The following is a 24,361-nucleotide window of genomic DNA, read 5'->3' as shown; positions in this document are numbered from 1 at the left end:
ATATTTTAACAACCTAAATTGGAATTTTTAACCAGAATCTTTTCTATAAAATCAAGTTCCTGATAATGATGATGTTGAAAATCCACGTTTATTCGAAGGGTTTTCGGTCATTATAAACTTATTATTTTTCTCTTTTCCAAAGCATCTTTTAAGAGTAATATTATTAAGTTAACTAAGTATAAAGTGGACAACATTGATAATGGCACTGATAACTTCATCAGGTCAATATAAATTCGGTTTTAAGTAGTCTATTACATGCAGATCGATACAACATCAATAATAATATCATTGCAGGAATAATATCAAGTGTTCTCTCCAATCCTTTCCATTAAAGGGTTATTTTAATGTCCAAAATCTCCATATATATCCTTTATCTGTCAATTTTTTAGGGTAAAACTATGATGCCAATAAAAGTTAAAGCGTTTTATGGAAACACTATCGGGTGTTCTCTCTAATATGTTATAGGTTGCTTTGATACCAAAAATCCCACTTAATATAAACTCATTTACTCGAGATGGATATCTTTTAAAAGCAAAATCGCCAAACTAACAAAGATCAAAACTGACAAAATCTAGTGGATTTAAAAGACCTCCTGCGTTCAAACTTTATGGAATAGGAAAAATTGAGTCTGATTTGGTTTATGATGTAGGGTGCTTTTCTTGTAGTGGGATATTTTCCAAAGGTGCTTTGGAGACTGGGACGTGGGTTTTTGAAGGGGACCAACCAAACACTTGATCCTTGATAGAGCCAGGGATAAAGAAAGCATTCAGGCATCAGCTTGCTTTGGCATTTGAATGAAAAGCAAGATGTGTCATTTTTTAATGGCCAAAGGATTTATTCCCACACAAGGTTTAGGTTATTCTCAAATTATGATAAGTTAGGTTTTAAAAACTCAAATACTCAATTATTAATTGTTAAAGTTAATAAAATCAGTTAAATCTAAAGATATAATTATCATTTTATCAATAAAATTAAAAGAAATAAAATTTTATCTCATTTTCATTCTTAAATTTTAAAAATTAATAATTTTTCTCTCAAACTTAAGTTTTGAGATAAAATTTATAAAGGAAATTAAGATAAAATTTTATTTTTTTTAATATTAAATGTTAAATAACAATTATACCCTTAGATTTAAAGATTTTGTTAACTTTAATAACTGACAAATAGATATTTAAGTTTTTAAAACTTAATAGGTCGAAGTTTGAGAATAAACTAAACCTTGGATGGGAACAAGTCTTTTGGCCTTTTTTAATGTCAGTCCTGATGCTTGATGAGTCACAATTTCTGTACATCTATACTTCTAACCCCTCTTCTGAGCATGAAAACCAGCATTTATCCTAAAGAAATCAGTTTTCCGTCAGCCTCATCTAGTTTCCAAAGCCAAAAAATAAATCATTTTTGAACAAGAGATTCCAATTCTGCAACACAAGAAACATTGATGCTTGTCCCGGACATGTATTTGTTTCTTAGAAAATTCAACCACACTCATTATTCAATCATATCACCTTTGCCAAAGTAAAAAGATTCCAATATCTCCAGGTTGAAATGAAACATTCTAATGACTTTGAGGGAAAATATTCGGAGAAAATGAATTTGGGTCGTACACATCTGAAAAGAACATAATTGAAGAACAGCAGAAACAGGGGATAATGAAGCTAATCAACATAATTCAATTCAAGAAAAAAAAAAGGTACAGTTTTATTCCCCTGACAGTTGTTTATGCTGCTCAAATTTTTTAGAAAAATTTCCCTAACAGGGAAGCAAGTTGGAAGAACAAAAATGGATCAGTGTCTTGCCGTTAGGTGATCCTTGTTTCCCAGAGGAATTGACGGAGTAATCTTATTTGATTGGATTTGTGTTTGTTGTGAAATAGGATCGATTTCTTTGTCCCCAGCTCCCCTGTTTTGATGCTGAGGCTTGACATTTCCATTAGGTGTAGGGTGCGCTTGTGAATGCTCTTTAGCTGGGGGTAGAACCTGAAGCAAGAACCTTTGTATCATCTCATAACTGGTGAATGTAATAACGGCAGATGGAGTTGTTCTTAACAGATTTGTTGCACAACCTCGGTAGAAACCAGGTAGACCTTCCTTTTGGAACACTTTCTTGATGCAATCAATCACTCCTGCATATTGCATCTCAACCTTTCTGTTCTGTCCTTGCTCTTGCAGCCTTGAACGGATAACCTGGATTATAAGCAGCATAAAGATTACGAATGTATATTCAAGTACAAGAGAGAGAGAGAGAGAGAGAGAGAGAGAGAGAGAGAGAGACATAATTGGGAGATAGGCCATCCACTGCCAATGAATCAGTGAAGAGCGCATAGCCAAACATACCTCATGCGGGTAGGTCATCACGGAAGCAAGTACTTTTGATACGGAAGAGGCAATTGCTACACTCCCAGGACTTAGCTTATCAACTTTTGTATTCTCTGACGACTCAAAAATTAAAATGATTAGCAAAAACTAAATATTACAAATCAAGGAAAGATTCAAAATCTTTAACCCAGAAGAGAAATAAACAAAAGATAAAGATCTTCATATTACCTTTTTTTGCCATTAAAGACTTGATTCGCTCATATGCAGGAAACTGAATAGCAACATGACTGATTCCAGCCAACGAAGGCAGAATGCCACTGTTATGGACCATGAAAATAGCACCAAGAGACCAATAAGTATTGAAAGAAAATATTTAGGTCCAGCTAAAAATGTAATAAAATAATTTCCAGGAGAGAATGACTACTAAACTGAGTCAATAACCCATTTTTTACTTCAATGCTTTGACAGGTTGGATAAAAGAAGAAAATTTTCCAGATTTCATAATTTAGAAACTGAACTACTGACCTATACAACCCACGAAACCCTTCTTCATGTGTAATCCTTCTCAAGGCAGAAAGTATGCTTTTGTATGGAACTACATCTGATCTCATTCCCTGAGTCTAGAAAAGATGAAAAATACATGAATGCCAAGATAGAACAACAATAATAGTATAGATGTGAAATACTCAATACAATGCAAGTCGAAAAAAAAAATGACAAATGAAATTTATATTATCATTCCAACAAACACACTGTATCTTGTATAAAAGAAATAGAGCCAAAAAAAAAAAAAAAAAAAGAAAATGAAACTTTAATGAGTCAAAAGCAACATTATTTTGAACCAGGTTCTCCTAGCAAATTGAAGCATTTTCTAGCTAGTCGGGGAATTACTGTGTCTTTCAGGGGTTATTCAAACATTTTTCAATAACACAATGTTACTACCCAATCTGATAATCCATTCATGTGTATGAATTTGTGGGCACACGTAATATTTTTCTATCTTTAAGACTGAAAAGAGATATGAGGTGCATGATGGGGAGAAAATCTATAACATGAATATGAATGTATATAAGTATAAAAAGTTTAAATTATTATTCTGACGATGACTAATCTCTCTTTGGATTTGCTTCAAGAGAGAAATTATATTATGGTCCAAAATGAATGCCTCTTGAACTATATCTGTAAAATCATTGATAAGGAGTTTGAATGCTCAAACTCCAACCTATGCAATTTATAAGAGTCCTGGTTTCAGATGTGCAGTGAGACAGTGACAAAGAAAGGAACGTTCTGTCAAAACAAACAAACATAGTCCAATAACCAAGTATAGGTGGCATTCCATTTTAAAATTCTCATAGACACATCTATTTTTATATACTAAACCCTAGAAATAATTTTTCATAAATCAAACATGCAACCAGGGATGTTATAGACACAAGTGCAGAATTCTAAGCTTTAAATATATAAAGATATTGCAAACAAGAGATAATGCACTAACTTGGAGTCTGGTCTTAACAACCCACAATGGATTTGTTGTGATGGCTGTGGCAGCTCCAGCACCAGCAGCAGCTATCATATTTTTACCTACTGTGATCTGATTATTGCTATCCCCTACAATATGTCAATAGAGAATGTCAGTGGAGCCAAACACATCATTCAACAGTCTACTTGGCTCAGCAATAACTTGATCTAAACAACAGAACAACATTTCTCCTAAGAATTCAAATAAAGTAAAACACATAATATGTCAAGTGAAAAAAAAGAAAAAAACCAACCATGTGAATGGAGTAGGCCTTTAAGTTTCTCGTAAACTGCGAAGTATACCTACATATAAAATGATCACTCCTGTAACTTGTCAAAATTCTAAGATACAAAATAATATTTTCAAATCTTGGCCAAAAGAAAATAAATTATTAAATGATACATTAAACTAATCAAGTCAGAAAATTGACCTGTAAATAATTTTCCAAGAAACGTGTCGGATAAATACAAGCCAGTGAAATTCCCAAATTTTTCAAATAAAAGTTAGCTGACATACATGTAACCAGGATGAGGGGTTCTTTGAAGAGTGATCCTTAAATGATTTTGTTATATGACTATACCTTTTCAATGCAACAAAAAACATTACAAAGACTAGGAAAGACACACTTGCTTCAGAAAAGCCACAATCACATGGCCTTTTACAAATTGTTGAGAAAACTGGCTGAAAGCTTGCTTTTGACAGAGAAAAAGGGAGGATATAGAACATGTTTTAAAAACTTGCAGCTTTTATTGATAGATATAAATAGGTATCCAAAAACTGTGAATGCCCTTTTTGAACAAACAACTAAGGGATATTTTAAAATATTTGACAAGAGAAGAAAGAGTGGGGTAAAGTAGACTTGAGAAAACACAAATTAAGTCACACATAGAAATGGTACATCTCTTGGCCCTACTGACTAAAAGAGAACCTTAGCATAGTTCAAATAGATGATACGAAGAAAAAAAATCAACAAAACAATATATAATTTTTAATAATGCTTGTTTTGAACAATGTAGAGTGGTTTCATGCACTTTTTTTCCCTTCTGGAAACAAATCATTGAAAGCAGCACTCACTGCCCAATTTGGAAGTAATGCTAGAATTGTCGGCGAGAGGCCACGATACATTCCCCTGAAGCCTTCATTCTTTAATATGTGCTGTAGACTTGCAATAATGACACTACCTGAGCAAAGTTAAAAAAGAAGAAGAAGAAGAGCACCAATAAGAATATTGATAGCAGCTAAAATTAGTAATAAAAATATGTATCAAAGTCTTAGAAATGCAGACTTTTCTTCAGAATGAAAATGCATCACATGTTGGCATTTACAACTTTACAGACAGAGAACTAGGTTTCAGGCCCATTGGTTTGTCTTGCGCAGTTCCTATTTGACTGCTACCAGCTTACTATTACAACATTTTTCTGGAACAAAACTCAAATAGGCAGTCCATTCACTCTAAATATGAACAAAATTACACTGTCTTATTGATCTTCTAAGTTCACAAACATCGCCCTGTCTTCATTTCTAGATTTTGATGAAATGTTTCATTTGAAACTTCATGGCCGATGACCATATGGAGATTCCAAATAATCTATAAAAATCATTTCTTCCTCTTCAGAACCCAACTAGTATGCAGCACCAGTTTCCTAATTTCACTTGACTTTGGTAGAAAACTATATCAGCCCTTGACTTAAAATTTCAAACTCCAACTCAACTCTACTACAAGAACTAGCACCAAAACTAATATCCAAAAGGGTTCAAAGAATTAACCTCTGCTTCCCGACTGCGGCCCTTGAGGGAGGCCATGCACTTGTAATCTCGTCTTGATAACATCCAATGGGCAAACAAAAGTCGCTGCAATTGCACCTAAAACAAAAACAAAAACAAAGAATCAAGAGACAGTCCTTAAACCCTCAAATTGAACACTAAATTCTAAAATTTGACAAAAAATTCAAACCCCACCAGACCCAAAAAGAGAATTAACAAAGAAAGCAATAAAACATACCAGCAGAAGCTCCAGCAACAGCGTGGGCAAGAAGGTCTCTAGTAGTTCGAGAATTTAACGAATCCCCAGCTCCACTCATCTTCAACAATCCCAAAGCAAATCAGATCTATATCTATCTATAACATATATAACTATATACATACACTTGCATCATATATATATGTGCATACATATCGTAAGTATTTATATTTGTTGTATAAAGAACTGCTTGTTGTTGATGCGGTTTCTGGGTAACATTTGACTCGTTCAGGTTGAATTGAATTTGAATAGAAATCGACTGGCTTGTTTGAAGGGCTTGAAATGTCAGTGGGTTCGGCTTAGGAAACTCCTTTGCGTTGATTCTTTAATGTTTTGCACTAAATTTCGCGTATACTCCGGTTTGGTCTGAAGAATTTGAGTTGTTCTCAATTTCCTTTGTTTTACAAGATGCTGTAAATGGGAAAGCGTGGGGCACTTGTACTTTGTAAGTAGTGATGGAATAACTCTTTTTTCCTAATGTGACCAATGAGAGACTCAGTCAGAATCTGAAAGATTTAATCAGGAATTGAAGAGTTAAATTACCATGAACTTCATTTCGTTTGACTCGAGCTCCAATGCAGGATCGATACAAACTTGATTCGTTTTATGAAAATAAATCTAACTCTTAACTTAAATTTTGTAGATCCAAGCTCTACATTGAATCAAACTTTAGTATAATGTTTGGCAAAATTATCTCATACAGATTCGGTCCTTGCTTCTAGAAGAGTTTATTCGAGATTGATGAATTAAACTTTTAATATTATTAGAATTTTTTAAAAAAAATTTATCCATAATTAAATCAAATTTGAATTTTTAAATCGATTCAAACTCGATTTGTTTTAACAAAAATAAGTCTAACATTGGTTTGAACTTGACTTATTTGATCCCAAGTATGAAAACTTCGGATCGAATCCAATCATAACCACAAGATTTATTAAACTTATTAGGGTTTGGGTCGGGCCAACTTAGACCTTGATACCAGTCCAACAAGCCAGGCCCATTGCATCCTCTGGGAGGCGATGTTAACGGTAATTTGGGCTTGTAGGCTCAAACTAGTGGGCCAATGAAAAACACCTACTAAATCTTCCTATAAACTGGATCTGATTTTTGTGGTCTCAAACCTTTATTGGGCTAATGCGTCCTGCGTGTATACTCCTACATCGAATATACCTGCTATACAAATATTTGTTGGACCGTAATAGAAATTACACTAGTAAGAATATGAGTTGAAACACATCTGGCCTGTATCTCAAACCGTTGTTAAAGGGCTCATACTTCCTCCACCAAAATGAGAACTTAATTTCATGACTTATTCGAAAAGTTGTGAATGTAAATAAAAAATCACCTAGTTAAGTTTTACGATCAAAAGGTTTTTGTAATAGAAGAGACAAGTAAAAGAGACATTTGTCGATAAGCTTGCATTTGTTTGAAGGAATCATGATTGATGATTAAAGTATGTCATCTACAGTACAAAAAATTTTCAGTCAAAGTTACTCTCATATAAGAAGAGAGATATCGTAACGTAGCAATGGAATTTGTCATTTCGACTACCACAATATTATATTCCAATGCCTCCCTCTATTGAAAAGAAATAAATTCTTTGTAGAACAAAAGTTTTCTTGTTGTCTTAAGTAAGAAAGTCTACTCATATCCTTTGTTGAATCGATGTTATATCGTCTTGATAACTTGCATTTTTAAAGAGATACTTGTCGAATATAATTTTTGCGGCTAACTCAAACTCAAGAAGACAACCCTCGAAAAAAATGTACTGAAAATCCCACAATAAATGATATCATGTTTAATAACTGGATACCAAAATTATTGGCATAATCTTGTGAGGGATTCTATATACATTGTTAGCATAGTTTTAGAGTTGTTGACTTGTCATGCATGCACATTGCCCTATTTATTCATGCACTTGGTGAACCCAAACCAAGGGAATTCAGATGCAGTTACCATATTTAATGAGAAATGCAGCTTTCCCAGGGAACAGAATTTGTCAAAGCAGGATTTAGTGGCTCCATAAATATCAAATTCATCGATTTTCAGGAAGCAGGTGAAATGCTTTCATTTCTATAATAATCCCACCATTTCATCCAAGTAGATAAGTAAGTAGTAGTTGTAAAGAGTCAATCACCGTTTTCGAAGGACAGGTAGAATTGTCGAATCACTTTGTTTATAAGATGCAATGCATATGAGGTTTTATTGCTTAGTTCATAGGTGGGGGTCTCACTCCCCAATTAGCGGGCAAGGCATCTCCAGATCCAAAAACAATTTAAGTTTATACAAGAGTCTGTCTTAATAATAAAAATAAAAATAAAAATATATAGATATATTATTCTCTTATATAAGTTATATAATAATTTATTAATAAATATATTTTATTAATAAAAAAATTAGTGAGATATTGATGTAATATTAATTATGTTAGATATAATAATATTTTCGATTAATTAAAATAAATCACGTGTTATTCTTATTTATTGTTTATATTAGTCCGAGTGTGATAACTTGTTTGCTTTAAATGTTCATAAGAGGTTTAACTGAAACCTCTCTACCTAAACCAAAACTTTAGATAAATAATTAACTTTTGATGAGTGATTCGTACAAAAGTTGCAATCAAGCCAAACCAAGGTTTAATAGGTTTCAACTCGACTTGATTGCATTTATGATATAAATGATTGACTCAAATTTACCCAACAAATTACAGTTAAAATTTGTAACTTGTATATTTATTAATTACTTTATATATTTAAAATTAATAAATAAGATTTTAAGGATGTAAATGTAAGATTTTAAAATTAACAAACAAAATTCGTTAAAATCAAAAGGCAAATGGATAAATCTAAAATAGTGTTAACTGGAGAGAAATTTAACTTATATTAAAACTTAAAACTGTAAGGTTTTGATAGACAGGTTTTTTTTTTTTTTTTGTTTTACAAGAAATTCTCGAGAAATTGAGAGAAAGTATGCATATTCTTCAAGGTAAACTCAGAGAAACTGCAAGTTAAAGAAAAGTACTCAGTTTGATACATCTTTGGGTTTGGATTAATTTTGGGTCAATTCTACCTCTTTGAACGGGTGTAATCGGAATCTTAATGTGGAATTGTTATTATTATTATTTTTTTAACAAGAAATTTTACAAAAATCAGTCATACATTTGATGTAAATTCAATCATATCAAATAAATTAAATTAAATTAATAATAATTAATTTTATCATTATTATATTATATAAATTAATACTTTAATCTTGTAACAAGAGAGATTAAAACTGAAATTTTTTTAAATATAAAAATCTTTATTGTCACCAAAACAACTCTTTAAAATTGTATAATACTAATTTCACTATTATAACTAGAATAGATTAGAGGGGTCAAACCTAGTTTGGTAAACCTAATTTATTACTGTAGCATATTAGGGTTGGCCTATAGGTCTTCTAGACAGGGCGTTGGCCTAGACGTAGACTGTTTGTTATTGTTTATATAATTAACAAAAATTAAAAATTAATTAATAATTATAATATAAAAATTAATTAATAATTATAGTATAATTAATAAAAATTGTGGGTTTTATAAATTTTGTGAGTCGGTCCAATCTGAAAAGCTGTTATTATACGGAACTTAAGTCCAATCCTACCTATGGTTCTGATGGACTGTACTAGAGTCAGTCCAACCTTACCGAACCCGATCCACCGACACATGTAGAATCAACTATGTTAAACCGGACTAGATAGGAATTGAAACCTCGAAACCCCTGCGATTCCTGTTCCACCTGACTATTTTGCAAACCCCTAGGCGAGGACCAATGGGACCACGTAAATAAAATAAAATAATCACCGTACAAAAATGATGATCAAAACACAGCCAAATCAGAATAGTGTACACATGCCATACACATTATTGCCGTCACAGAAACACATGCACACCCTTCACTCACGTGTCAGCCTTTTTCCATATCCACGCTCCACAGCGACAACACAACCACTCACTTTTTCACTGTCCCCCCAAAATTTTACTTCAAAGTTCGGAAACTTTTGGTAATGTTGTAAACAATATTTTCATACCCCCATGTGAGCATCCATATGATCAAGGGATCGGCCTGAGTATTAACCAGTTTGATTGATGATCAAATTAATGACATTATTAAAATTATATATATATATATATATATATATATATATATATATATATATATATATATTAAGTTGAATTAATTCAACAAATTACAAATTTAGTCTACTTATGAATTTGGATTATTCCCATAATATTAATAAAATTGAATTCAAAGTTAAATTATTTTTATACTAAAATAGTAAATATCAAATTGACAATTTTAGATTTGAGCTAATTTCAAATTGAAACTTTTTTGATTCAACTCAGATAAGATTTAATTATATTGATTTTAATTTTAATTATTAGTATTTTATGATATACGATATAATATTTATATGTAGAAAATGATACGTATTATCAGATATATTAAATTAATACGATATAATAGATGTATCATATGATACGATACATATTATTGATACAAATCAATGTACTTTTTAAAGAAAATAATAATATAATAGGGGTGTATATAAAAAATTTTAAATTTTTTAAAAGCATTTATGATTATTTTAAATGATAACATATAGATTATTTTTTTATTATTTTATTTTTTAAAAATTGTATCATATAATATAATATAATATGATACTCAATATAAGATACAAAAAATTAAATTTTCGATACATAATACTTACGTGATTCAATTAGCATAATTTTAACTTTTACACACTATTTTGCACAATTTTTTTTTTGTAACGAATAATTATTATTTGAGTTGTTTTTATTCTTTTTTTTTGCATATAATCGAAAGTTATTTTTTAATCTAATTGACTTTAAGCTGATTATATCAAACAAAATAAAAATTTAAATCTAATAACCAATTATTCAATTATTATATTACTTGAATTAAAATTTTAATTTTGTTATGTCTCTATAAAATTTCAAACCAGACCCTCTTTGTTGCTTTTAAGGGCCCTCACCATTTCTCAAACTATCTTCAAGAAACTAATAAAAGGGTAATTTTTTAATTTAATTTCATGAAAACACAAAAACAAGGAAAGCCAGACCAACTTTAACAGAAGTAGAATGTGGACTTGTTGCCAGATCACTTTCTGATGTCACCAAAGCTTTACTTTCAGACTCCCTCTCATTGCCCAAACAGAACAACTTCAACAGAAAAATACTAACAAAAAGAGCTGTCTTTTGTAGCAACCATACATTTCTTTCTGGGATTTCCTTTCTCTTCAAAAAATATCAATTTTTATATGCAAAGTTTCAATTTTTGTTTATCCTGTGAACTGGGTTTCTTCCAGTGTATTATATAAGATGTATCAATCCATGAAAGATATAATATTTTTCTCAAGTTGATGGGTTTTACAGTTCATATCTTGTCACCAAAACGCGTTGCTTTTGCGTGTTGATATCTTCTTCTTCTTCTCTCTTTTGTTTAGCTGCAACGTGGATGCTGCTGTTTTTGTTGTTGTTGTTGGTCTTTGCAGATCTGCATTTTGGCTTTGGTCCAAACGCCTCTCTGACATTCTCGTTGGTAACTTACGCTCCCTGTTCTGTCTTCTTGTCTCTTGGAAGCATGTTCTGTTTTTTCACTTGTTAAGAAAAAAATAAGAAAAATTCAGTGGAAAAAAGTTTGAAACTTAATAACTTTCTCGTTTCAAGTTGGCATCTTTAGTTGTTAAATATTTTGTCTGATGCCTTTTTAAGTTTTAATATATCAGTGGATTGTGGTGGTTTATGTTCACTGATTTGTTCTTGTGAGTGAAGTTTGTGAAATTGCTTTGTTTTAATAGTATGATTTTGTTTCTTTATCTGGAAGCTTACATTTTTTCTGGTTTGCGGCTGATGATGCAGATCAAGTTGGGAAATTCATTTTGTGTTGATTTTGAGAAGTGATTGTGTTTGAGTTTGAAGTTTTGGTCAAGTTTGTGAATTTTTAGTGGAAAGATTTCTATTTTGATTGACTAGGGCCGAGTTTGATCTCAAGTTGTTGAGTAGTATGCTTGTGAGGCCAAGGGTTTGGAGAATTTGAAGTCTTGGGTTGTAGCCAAAGACATTGCAGTGGTAGATATGGCATCTCGAGAAGGGAAGCGTCATCATCATCGTGATCTTGTGCCTCTTGCTGCTTTGATCAGCAGGGAGATGAAGAGTGAGAAGATGGAGAAGCCAACCATTAGATATGGGCATGCAGCTCAATCAAGGAAAGGGGAGGATTATTTCTTGATTAAGACAGATTGTCAAAGAGTACCTGGGAATTCTTCATCTACTTTCTCCATATTTGCGGTAACTCTTGGCCCCTTTCTCCTGGGAAATCCTAGTTGTTTAGAGACTGGTTTTTCGAAATTTAACTTCATGTGCCTGTTTTTAGTTCAGATTTTGGATTGTTGTGGGACATTTTATTCTGCTGGATTAATTACGTTCAGTGGCAAAAGAAAATTATCATGTTTTGTTGATGCCTAGGTTCATAAATTTTCTGTTGTCTTTCAAGCTTAACTTTGCTTAATCTGCCAACTAAAGTAGATTGACTAGCTTGTCAAATGAATTGCAGTAAACTTTATTTAGATTTATTGATCTCCTAGATGTGCTGCATGTGCATCATTTAGCTAGGATGTAAAGTTTTGGGTTTCATCCTTCGCTGGATCTTCTTTGGCTGTATTTGTCTTTTTTGTTCTGTATGATTTACTGTTTAATGCTAATTTCAGATCTTTGATGGGCACAATGGGAATGCTGCAGCAATTTATACGAGGGAGCATTTGTTGAATCATGTGTTAGGTGCTATTCCCTGTGGGCTTGGGCGAGATGAGTGGCTTCAGGCTTTACCTCGGGCTCTAGTTGCTGGATTTGTGAAGACAGACAAGGAATTTCAGAGCAGAGGCATGGAATTGGCCCTTTTTTTGTCTCCTTCAATTTTTTTTTGTTATCTGTATTTGAACCACCTTGTCATGAATTTAAGGAAAACTTATTAATGTTCCTACTTGTTTAATCATCTTCAGGAGAAACATCTGGTACCACAGCAACATTTGTAATAGTTGACAGATGGACTGTGACTGTTGCATCTGTAGGAGACTCTCGTTGTATATTAGAAGCTCAAGGTGGTGCTGTTTCCAGCTTAACTGTTGACCATAGACTTGAAGAGAACGTGGAAGAGTGTGTGTCTATCTCAAAGCTTCATTTCTTCCATTAATGTAAATGGAAATAGTAATTAGTTGTTCCGTGAATGCAGGAGAGAACGTGTAACTGCAAGTGGAGGTGAAGTTGGGAGGCTTAGCATTGTTGGTGGTGCTGAGGTGAGGTGCTCTCTTATACTATTCAATTACCTAAGTTTCCTTAACTTCACACCATGATTTCTTTCTTCTCTCAATTAATATTAATATCCTTTATGATGGTATAAGATTTGCGTAACCTGTACAGATTGGTCCACTCCGTTGTTGGCCTGGTGGTCTATGCCTTTCTAGGTCAATTGGAGATATGGATGTTGGAGAGTTTATTGTACCAATACCATACGTCAAACAAGTGAAGGTATCCATCTTTTATGTTCTATTTAAGTTTGCTTGTGAAGTATTATTTCTTTTCTTAGTTCAGTGTTCTGTGCATCTTTGTCTAATTTTCCTTGGCATTTAAGATTGAAAATACTACACCGGCCTTTCCGTGAATTTTAACATTCTTCATTGGTGCAAAAGCTTTCAAATGCAGGCGGGAGACTCATTATTGCTTCTGATGGAATCTGGGATGCCCTATCTTCAGAAATGGCAGCTCAATCTTGCCGTGGATTGCCAGCTGAACTTGCTGCTAGACAAGTGGTGAAGGTGATTTGAGAATTTGATGCTTTAATAATAGGCAGTGGTGGTCCTGCATTTCAGTTGGGTGCTTAACTTTTGTTTTAATGAATTTTCATCCCAGTTTCTTATTTCATTTGATGAATCATTGTTCAGGAAGCCTTAAGGAAAAGAGGACTGAAAGATGACACGACTTGCATAGTTGTTGACATAATTCCACCTGACAATTCAGTGCTGCCTTCTCCTCCAACCAAAAAGCTGAACAAGTTTAGGGCGCTGCTATTTAGGAAGAAGTCCCATGATTCTGCTAATAATCTATCTAAGAAGCTTTCAGCTGTAGGAATAGTTGAAGAACTGTTTGAAGAAGGGTCAGCAATGCTGGCTGAAAGGTTGGTAGTTCTTCTGCCTTTTTGATTAACTGGAGAGGCTCATGACTATGCATTGATTTCTAATCTACTTCTCCATTTGTGGTTCTTCTCTAGTAAAAGTTGTGTAGTATAAATTTAAATTAGGTGTACTTGGCTTAGGTATGCAGTTGGAAACAATAAGAGATGGGAGAAGAAAAACTTGAGAAAAGACCGATTATAGTCATGTTCTGACCATCTAAATTTAAACATGTTATTTGTTTTTAATTTTTTCCATTTCCAGGATTGATAGGTTCTTTCAACTTCTATAAAAGACATTAGTCTTAAATTGAAATCTTACTGGATATATATGTTGGGACTTAGTCTGTCAAGGGTATAGGTGCACATGCTATGTTCCTGAGTACATAGTTTTTAGAGTTGAAAAGTGGGATGAATTTGATATTGATAGAACTAGACTGCTTTTACTTTTTATGATAGCCATTCTTGAAAAGTTGCATTCATTAATTGCTTCATACAAGGAGTAGGACCTGTGGGCCCACATCTGTGCCAGAACTTCAAAATTCAGTGAAATCTTCTTCAGAAAAGTGACATATTACTGTCAAAGGATAACCTAAGTGGTGAAGATGAGTGTTACCAAGCAACAAAGCATGGGTTCGAACTCTGTGAAAGATATATCAAAATTAAATTTTTAATTTACAGTAGTTGTGGGGTTAGTCATTAGGCCTGAGCATGTAAACTACCGTGCATCTTTCATTTGCCTTATCAAATTTTTTTTCAATATTCTGCTTTTTGTCAACCGGATTTCTATTTTGTGACAACTTTGTGCTCATGCATGTGTATCTACATTAAAGTCATTGCTATTTTGAATCTTGCAGACTGGGAAACGATGAACCTACCACCACACAATCAATGACTGGTCTTTTCACATGCGCTGTATGCCAGGTTGACCTTGCACCAAGTGAGGGCATCTCAGTCCATGCTGGTTCCATCTTCTCCACCAGCTCAAAACCCTGGCAAGGACCTTTTCTTTGCACTGATTGTCGTAACAAGAAGGATGCCATGGAAGGAAAACGGCCTAGCGGAGTTGAGGTGGCATAATTTCTTTAATTTAACTACCTTATTCTTTTGCCCTCCATTCAAATTTTTTGTACCCAATCCTGGTAAGCTTGTCAATTTATTGAACCTTACTGCACTGCTGCATCAATTGTATATGTAATATTGTAATATTCAAAATAATGCAAAATAAGTTTTAGCGTTTAAAAAAGAGTTTATTGAGGAGTTAATTGAGGGACACGTGCAATGATGTTTTGGATCTCCTGAGAAATACAAAGTTCAGTCTGGTAGAACTTATTGAATGCTTTGATCTGTCAAGTATTATACTGATTCCATGTCCTGGTTGATCTCTGGCCATTTAGAATTATATATAGCTCAACTGAAGAAACACAAGTTTGGCTTGAAATCAGGGAAAATCTTCATTTATATTCATCTTGGCTGAATAATGGTGTTGAAGAATCTGGTCTTGAACTAGGAGAAGATAAGAAAGGCTTGGGTGGGATTTGTTGGAATTGATGACCACTTTGTGTATAAGGTGCTCCATTGGTGCTTATGGGGATTTTGCTGCCTAGCCAGTGGGCAGGGCCCCTGTTCTCTGTGGGTGAGGTGCGAAGGCAGCATCTTTGAGCCTGTAAGTGGTGTTGAACTACCTTCTACTCGCTTCTTTTCATTTAGCGAATAAAATGCTACTCGTTGGATGTTACCCATTGGTAGATGTTACGTTTAGTTTGAGTTTATCTCATATACTCAAACCAAAGAATAGAAGACGAAAAAGACTTGGGTGGGATTTGTTGGAATTGATGACCAATTTGTGTATCAAGCATTACATTGATGCGTATGAGGATCTTATGTGCCTGGTCAGTGGACAAGTCGTCTGCTCTCGAGCGGGTGGGGGAGCAAGGGACAACGTCTTTGAGTTTGAAAGTAGATGTTGAGTTTGAAAGTGGGGTTTAACTATCAATAATTTTTTTCATGAAGCAGATATGATGCTACCTGTTAGACGTTACCCATTGGTAGACGCTAAACTTGGTTTATAATTTATCTCATTAAGAGTCGTTTTAGGATTTTTCTAAATGATAAGAATTCAAATAGAGATTGGTTTAGTAATAAAAGTTCTAATAGATTTTGGTTTAGGAATGATTATCATAATGTATATATTCATATCATTCTCTTGTATGAGAGTGATAACAATTACGTAGCAAAAATATTCATTATAACAGAAAATATGAGAAAATATTGAATAATATTGATTTTGTTGGACATAACTTAGGTTTGGACGAAACATGATAGATCACTCATATTTTTTCTCTTTTTTATGAGACAATCTCTTATCCATTTTCCATACTAATAAGTAGGATTCTTGGCATATTGAGTTCCATTTTAGTGCCTCTGAAAAAAGCATATGCTTGAATTGAGTTGGAAAGCAGAGATTTTGATCAATACATAAACATTTTCACCGTACAGAGCAAGTGATGGTCTTAATGAGATATGAATTTGAAAACGCTACTTCTAGGGGTGAAATTATCTCTTTTGAGAGAGCTACTTAGCTTACTAGGCTAATTGAGGAATCTGTTGGGGCTGATCTCGCTGGAGAAAGGAAAGGCTTGGGTGGAATTTGCAAGGAATGGATGCTCCCTTCCAACATCTCCACAACTCTACTCATTGTTGGCCGATCCAAAGGATTAGTCTGTATGCACCACAAACTCACTATTATCATCTTCCTTACAAGTTCTTTATCATCTTCATTGGAAATGCCATGCAGTCCAAGTTCTTCGTCTTCTTCCAAACGCTCATAAATCCATTGTGGAAAATATAATTCACTGCTATTTTCTGCTTGAACATTGTTATTCTGTCTTCCTCCAGTGATTTCTATAATCATCATTCCATAGCTATAAACATCTGACTTGTAAGAGACTGCTCCAAAGCTCCTATAAAACATTTCTGGAGCAATATAACCAATGGTTCCTCTTGCATCTGTCATTGATACAATACTTTCTTTCTTGGGACAAATTTTAGCAAGACCGAAATCAGATATCTTGGGACAAAAATCTTCATTCAGTAGAATGTTATGAGGCTTTATGTCAAAGTGCAAAATTCGCGTGTTGCAACCGCGGTGTAAGTACTCTAATCCTCGAGCTATGCCTACTGCAATTTGGTACAATGTTTCCCACTTTATTGGACCTTTTTCGTGTATGATCTTATCAAGAGATCCATTGGACATAAACTCGTACATGAGAGCTCTTTTTCGACCCTCAAAACAAAAACCAAGAAGAGTGACTATGTTGACATGGGAAGTCTTACTTATGCTAGCAATCTCATTAATAAATTCTTCACCATTACCTTTGAACTCAGTTAAAACCTTGACTGCCACACAACAACCATCAAATAGCTTACCTTTATAAACAGCTCCATACCCACCTTGGCCTAGTTTATGTTGAAATGAATTGGTAATTTTCTTAATATCCGAGTAACTATATCTTTTAGGAGCAAGGGATCCATGGTTCCTTAAAAATGCCTCAATGTTTTGGTAATCCTTGGTTTTCTTCTCCCAGAAGAAGATGGCATTATGCTGTGACAATCTTCTCCAGCAATAAATGGCCAGAACTATCGATATAGAAAATCCTGTGGCTGCTACAGCTGCAATTAATTTAAGAATGGAATCAACAGAGCACAAGGATGGCAAACTGTAGAAGAAAATTTTGTATAGTTAGGAGAGTCATCCATGCCACTAGGAAGTTAATCGTTAGAGACTTTCAAACAGAAACTTAAGTTCTAGTAAAAAGGACTTTGATATAATAACTGTTTTAACAGATGTGGATCTTGATTTTGTAGCTCAACTTCAAGATTTTGTGTAACAAATATAGTATATAAGCACACAAGAATGGAAGTGCAACATATATTCTGAAACGCTACGGAAACTAGGGGAACAAAACAAAAAACCAAACGCAGAAAAGTCTTTGTAGTTAGCTAAAGATTATTTAATGTTGGAGTTGACAACCACTTTGTTACACTGATGAATACGGGTCCTGTTGCCCAGTCAGGGGGCAACGACTGCTCTTTGTGAGCGGGCTCCTCATCATGTAACTGACAGGATGCTATCCACTATTAGATGCTACATGCAGTTTGAGTTTATCCCAGAAAAGATATTTGAAGATTTCCTAAGAAATAAGAATTCTAATATGATTTGGTTTAGAAATAAGAGTCCCAATAGGTTTTTGTTTAGGAAGATAATCCTAGTATATTTAAACATATGATCACAATTTTGTAGCGAATATATTTATCGTAACAAGAGAATTGAGAAAATACCCGGTTTTGGATAAACAAGGATAAATTATGCGGTAACAATAAGAATTTGATTAAATTATATTACCGATTGCTATTCCTAACGTCGGTACCGAGTGTCCATCTTCTCCGTTTTGGCCTGCAACTGAGGATACAAAAATGTTATATAAGTTACTCTTATATTCACAAACGTGGTTCGAAAGCCTAATGTAATTCTTATATCATACCGTCTGTAGAACATTGAAACTGTCCCTGGTTGTCTTGACACACGCCGCCTCTCTGAAAACAGTCCGTACATTCTCTGGTTACATTCAGTTGAAGACGGAACCAACCAGTGTATAACTTTAGGAAGTCCGCACGCTTTTGAGTCTTGTTCACCACGAGCTGAATCACAGAACAATCAGGATGAAGTTTTCCGAATTTCTCGTTACTTGAGCCACTTTGGTCGCCACCAATAGTGAAGTTTTTGTTCTGTTCGCAGACCGCAGTCAAATTTGTATAATTTTTTGCAGCAGGGCATCTGAAAAAGGTTTGATTGTAAGGTTCAACCGATAAAAAAGGAGAGCTTGGAAGGCTCAAATTTCTGTAGGCACAGTAGTTCACAGGTCTCAAAAACGTTTCATTTTCTTGAAGGGTGATTGTGTTAGTTTGAGAGATGGCTGTAATATAAAACCATGGCCAATCTTCATGCAACTTAATCCTGGGAACTTGTTCACTGCAGTTGTCTAGCTTCAAGAATCCACAACCACGATTTGTTCCATCGAAGAAGGGAAAGCCTACGGACCCCAGAGATCCACATTCAAAAGGATTACATCTGGGGTTGCCTCCTTCTTCTTCTACAGCCAAGGTCAGGACTAAAAGACGAGAGATAATGAAGAACAGAAAGCAAGTGACACGAAACATTCGAAAATTCCCTAATTGGAAACAGATATAAGAACAGCTTCCTCAAGAATCAACTGTTTTTTATCAAGAAATCTTTGAACTTCTTCTTTTAATATATCATTTCTGTTATTGTTTTCTCTCAGTTATTTGATCTCCAAAACAGGAGTTGACTTGGAGTCCTCTGAAGCTCATATCAGGAGAGAAAAATGGGTAATATGTGAATAATTGACTGGGAAAATGGGTGATTAGTATTGCAGAAGGTGGATTTTCCACTACATGTATTTGACTTTGGCCAAAAGTTAATGGGAAGGCGTTAAATGCCTTGGAAAATTGCTTGGAAAATGTCATTTTGTTGACTGGAGGGAGGGCAAATTTATTAAAAATAACCCCCTCGTCTCTTTCATGTACGGTAGATTTTACTTCTCTGCATCCGGAAAATTAATCTATCAGTTTCTTTGCTTTTATTTCTTCCTTGTTCCATCATAAATCTCTCTCAAAGCTTCATTATCTTTTATTTATCCTATTATATTTATAATAGGTTATCAATACAATCAATTCAGATATATTATAATCTTTCTGTTATGTTGTTATGCTGCTTCTATATTATAAATAGAGATATCCCAATTATGATATCTTAGTTATCTTTTAATTTCTATCATGCGTCTATTTAATTTTTCTTTATAATTGTATCATATTTATAATATAAAGTTTACAAAATTATAAATCTGGACCCAAAATCTTGAATATTATTTGTAACCTGAAGTTTACAAAATTATGAATCTAGACTTGAAGTATGAAATATCATAAATCTAAACTCGAAATTTTGAACATTATTTGTAACTTGAAGTTTACAAAATTATGAATTTGGACCTGCAGTTCTGAATATCATGAATCTGGATTTGAAATCCTGAATATCATTCGTAACCCGAAGTTTACGAAATCATAAATTTAGACTTGAAGTTATAAATATCATAAATATCATTTGTAACCTGAAACTTACTAAAACCAAGAATCTGAACTAGAAATCCTAATATTATTTGAATATTTATTTTTATTATAGTAATTGTATTCAATTTATATGAATATTTATTTGTTTGCATCTTTAGTTATTTGAATATTTATTTATCTGAATCTTTATTTTTATTATAATAATCATATCCGATTTACAACTTGAAGTTTGTAAAATCGTAAAAATATATATATATGGACCCAAAGTCCCAAGTTTTACAATTTGCAACTTGAAGTTTATAAAATCATGAGAATACATATTTATAGACCGGAAGTCCCAAGTTTTATCAAAGTTTTTATAATGATATCACCTTTACAACCTGAAGTTTACATAAAGTGTGAAAAATATGGACTTGAAGTCCAAAATATAATTAGAATACGTATTATAATATTCTGAATACTAATTACAAAACTAGAAGAAAGTTTTATAGATATGAGATAATATATGGACCTGAAACTTCCAAAATTAATCCAAATATTTCTCCTACAAAATCAGTTATTTTGTAAATATGACAATAATTGAATCTGAAGTTCCTAAAATTGGATGGATAATATTAAATGAGTTTTTTACATGATTCTCCACTTATAATTTATAAGCCTTGAAAAATTGCCCAAATAAAATATCCCAGAAGGACAAATAAAAGCTATTATTTTTCGGCATCATATCCCTGAAGGATTGTAAACTGAAATATGAATATAATGATAAATTCATATAAATTTGTGGAGAAATTTGAAAGATAGATGTGAACATCAAATTTAATAATACTCCAAATGACTCTATAATTTAGTATAACTCTGTAATGTTTAGAATCTTTTCCTGAATGTGGAAGATAAAATATTTTTCACATTTTATTTTATACTCTTGTAGTAGCAATATCAGAAAAAGAAATTCTGAATTAATATTTTTTCATTATACATCGTTCCCTGAAGTGAACACAACTACCAGAAGTAGTTATTATGAGTATGAGTAACTCACCTCATAAGTATTACATTGTTCCCTGAATTGAATGCAACTATCAAAAGTAGTTATCATGGATATAAGAAATAATAGAAAATCTCAGTCACACCACCACAAGTGGACTAAGAGTGAGATGAAGTAAATTATAATGCAGAGTAAACCACAAAACAATAAATGTGGGTATAAATGTCATTGGTGGTGTACCTATAGTATACACAAACATTGGGTGGATTTATATTAAGCACCCATAAGAATTAAATTTTTGATAATTTAAATCCTGTCGATCTAATAATTCTTGATGTTTCAAATCATCTTTCAAAGAATAATAATATGAGTCACTTGAATAATAACAAGGATGCCTAAAATTTTTATAAGTCCATCATATATATTTATTTTGGAGTCATAATTCTTATTTTGTCTTTCAGTATCATGTTCTCTTCTTTTCAATATTTTGTGTACGTTATAACTAATGTAATTTTTAAATAAAAGGAAATGGACTCTAAAATTGAAGTGTTGACTTCAAAAGCTGATGTGAGAGATATGTGTTTGGTGGATAGTGCAACAATGTACACAATTCTGAAAGAAAAGAAATTTTTCTTAACTTTAACATTAATTGAAGCTAAAGTAAATACTATATCAAGATTAATCAATCTGATAGAAGGCTCTAAAAGAGCCATAATTATGTTAAACAATGAGATCAAATTAAGCATCAATGATGTCTTATATTCAAGTAAATCTAGAAGAAAACTATTGAGTTTTAAAGATATAAGAAAAAATGGTTATCATCTTGAAACCATGAGTGAAAATGGTAGAGAATTTATCTATATAACTAGTAATACCTCTGAAAGAAAGCTTATACTAGAAAAACTGTTTGCTTTATCATCTGGATTGTATTATACAAGCATAAAGGCAATTGAAACTTATGCAGTATCGAACTAGAAGTTCATTGATCCAAAAGTATTTCTGTTTTGGCATGACTGTTTAGGCCACTCAGGATCTACAATGATGCATATGATTATTGAAAATTCACATGGACATACATTACAGAATCATAAAATTTTATTGTCTAGTGAACAATTTTGCACCACCTGTTCTCAAGAAAAATTAGTAATAAGACCATTCCCCTCTAAAATTAGAGGTGAATCCCCATCATTCATGTAAAAGATTCAAGGGGATATATGAGGACTCATTCATCCACCAAGTGGGTCATTTTATTATTTTATGGTCTTAATTGATACATTTATACGATGGTCTCATATTTGTTTATTCCCTATTCGAAATGTTGCATTTGCTAAACTATTAGCACAAATTATCAAATTAAAGACACATTTTACAAATTATTCAATCAAGTCAATATGGCTAGATAATATTGGTGAATTTACATCCAAAATATTTGATGATTATTACATGTCTATAGGAATTGAGGTTGAACATCCAATCTCGTATGTCCACACACATAATGGATTAGCTGAGTCTCTTATCAAACGACTCCAGGTAATTGCACGCACTTTATTACTAAAAAGTCAATTACTTACTTTTATGTGAGGACATGCTATATTACATATTGCAGCATTAATTCACTTGCGACCTTCTTCTTATTATCAATATTCTCCCCTACAATTGATCTTTGGTTACCAACCTGATGTATCTCATTTGAGAATATTTTGTTGTACTGTATATGTCCCTATTACGTCTCTTCAACACACAAAAATGGGACCCTAACGTTGTTTAGGAATATATGTTGGATATAATTCACCATCCATTATCAGGTATCTGAAACTATTAACAGGTGATCTTTTTACTGCACGATTTACAGATTGTCACTTTGATGAGACAACTTTCCCATCTTTAAAGGAAAAGAAAATGCCTCCTGAAGTTAGGCATGAACTTACTTGGTATGCACCTATCATGTCTCATTTAGATCCTCGCACATCCCAAAGTAAAACTGAAGTGCAAAGGATAATGCATTTACAAATTATTATTAACCAAATACTTGATGCATTTGTAGATATGACAAAAGTGACAAGATCACATGTTTCAGCTGTTAATGCACCAGCAAGAATCAATGTGACTACTAAACAGTCCAGTCGAGCTGTGACTGATCAATCTACCTCACGTCAGAAGCATGGTAGACCTGTTGGATCGAAGAACACTGTTTCTTGAAAAAATAAGACAAATAATCAAACAAATATCAATTATGATGATCCTAAGATAATTAAAAAATTCATACTTTCTAATATTTCTCTAGAATAGGTTATAGTCCCTGAAGAGACTCAAGCCCTTGAAGTGGCACAAACTCCTAAAGTGGTACAAAATCATGAAGAATAGAAAAATGAGAAATTGAAATATCATTAAATTATGTTCATACACGAGAGATGTGGAATCGTGAAACAATTATAATTGATAATATATTCTCATTTGCAGTAGCTACTGAAATTCTGAATGATAATGATTTTGAACCACGTACTATGGTTGAGTACAAACAAAAACATAATTGGCCTAAATGAGAAGAAACAATTCAAGTAGAATTAGTTTCTGTAGCAAAACGTGAAGTGTTTAGGCCTGTAGTTCCAACACCTTAAGACGTATAACTCGTTGGATATAAATGCTATTTTTGAGAAAAAGAAATGAGAAAAATGAAATTGCTAGATATAAAACCAAACTTGTAGCCCAAGGCTTTTCCCAAAGGCCTGGTATAGATTTTGATGAAACATATGCACCTATGATGGATATAATCACATTCAGATATTTAATCAATTTAACAGTCTCTAAAAAACTGGATATGCGTCTAATGGACGTAGTTACTGCTTATTTATATGGAAATTTGGATACTGAAATTTATATGAAACTCCCTAAAGGATACAAATTGTTTGAAGTAAATGGGGTCAATTCAAGAGGCATGTACTCAATTAAATTACAACAATCATTATACAGATTAAAACAATCTGCACGTATGTGGTACAATTACCTCAGTGCATATTCGAAAAAAGAGGGTTATATGAATAACCCTATATGCCTATGTGTCTTTATCAAAAGATCATAATCGAGATTTGCTATTATAGCAGTTTATGTTGATAACATGAATTTAATTGAGACTCCTGAAGAGCTCTAAAAAAT

The 24,361-nt window shown here is 33.0% G+C and overlaps 3 protein-coding genes across 5 annotated transcripts; 1 reads left to right on the top strand and 2 right to left on the bottom strand.

Moving 5' to 3' along the window:
* Positions 1–1,506: 1,506 nt before the first annotated feature.
* LOC123214525 (nicotinamide adenine dinucleotide transporter 2, mitochondrial-like) lies at positions 1,507–6,424 on the bottom strand. 2 transcript variants are annotated; one of them, XM_044634339.1, is made up of 10 exons: positions 6,398–6,424; positions 5,837–5,915; positions 5,602–5,697; positions 4,909–5,015; positions 4,088–4,136; positions 3,811–3,923; positions 2,841–2,935; positions 2,544–2,632; positions 2,334–2,428; positions 1,507–2,183 (listed from the first exon to the last, which is right to left on the bottom strand). In XM_044634339.1, exons 1-10 carry the CDS (start codon positions 6,407–6,409, stop codon positions 1,785–1,787), a joined length of 1,134 nt encoding a protein of 377 aa, XP_044490274.1. In that variant the 5' UTR covers positions 6,410–6,424; the 3' UTR covers positions 1,507–1,784. The 2 variants fall into 2 exon arrangements, with proteins under 2 accessions (XP_044490274.1, XP_044490275.1); XM_044634340.1 differs by lacking the exon at positions 6,398–6,424 and adding an exon at positions 6,007–6,333.
* Positions 6,425–10,950: 4,526 nt separating this feature from the next.
* On the top strand, positions 10,951–15,416 carry LOC123214523 (probable protein phosphatase 2C 15). Of its 2 annotated transcripts, none has more exons than XM_044634337.1 (9): positions 10,951–11,454; positions 11,775–12,203; positions 12,623–12,794; positions 12,914–13,067; positions 13,144–13,207; positions 13,332–13,439; positions 13,601–13,726; positions 13,853–14,085; positions 14,937–15,416. In XM_044634337.1, exons 2-9 carry the CDS (start codon positions 11,991–11,993, stop codon positions 15,157–15,159), a joined length of 1,293 nt encoding a protein of 430 aa, XP_044490272.1. In that variant the 5' UTR covers positions 10,951–11,454; positions 11,775–11,990; the 3' UTR covers positions 15,160–15,416. The 2 variants fall into 2 exon arrangements, with proteins under 2 accessions (XP_044490272.1, XP_044490273.1); XM_044634338.1 differs by lacking the exon at positions 10,951–11,454 and adding an exon at positions 11,520–11,677.
* Positions 15,417–16,492: 1,076 nt separating this feature from the next.
* LOC123214522 (LEAF RUST 10 DISEASE-RESISTANCE LOCUS RECEPTOR-LIKE PROTEIN KINASE-like 2.1) lies at positions 16,493–19,520 on the bottom strand. The gene is made up of 3 exons (XM_044634336.1): positions 18,624–19,520; positions 18,485–18,541; positions 16,493–17,751 (listed from the first exon to the last, which is right to left on the bottom strand). Exons 1-3 carry the CDS (start codon positions 19,297–19,299, stop codon positions 16,658–16,660), a joined length of 1,827 nt encoding a protein of 608 aa, XP_044490271.1. The 5' UTR covers positions 19,300–19,520; the 3' UTR covers positions 16,493–16,657.
* Between the last annotated feature and the right edge of the window lie 4,841 nt (positions 19,521–24,361).

Source organism: Mangifera indica, chromosome 4 (assembly GCF_011075055.1).
Source record: "Mangifera indica cultivar Alphonso chromosome 4, CATAS_Mindica_2.1, whole genome shotgun sequence".
Classification (NCBI taxonomy): domain Eukaryota; kingdom Viridiplantae; phylum Streptophyta; class Magnoliopsida; order Sapindales; family Anacardiaceae; genus Mangifera; species Mangifera indica.
Note: the sequence above shows the minus strand (reverse complement) of the source record. Positions and strands in the feature narration are given on the sequence as shown.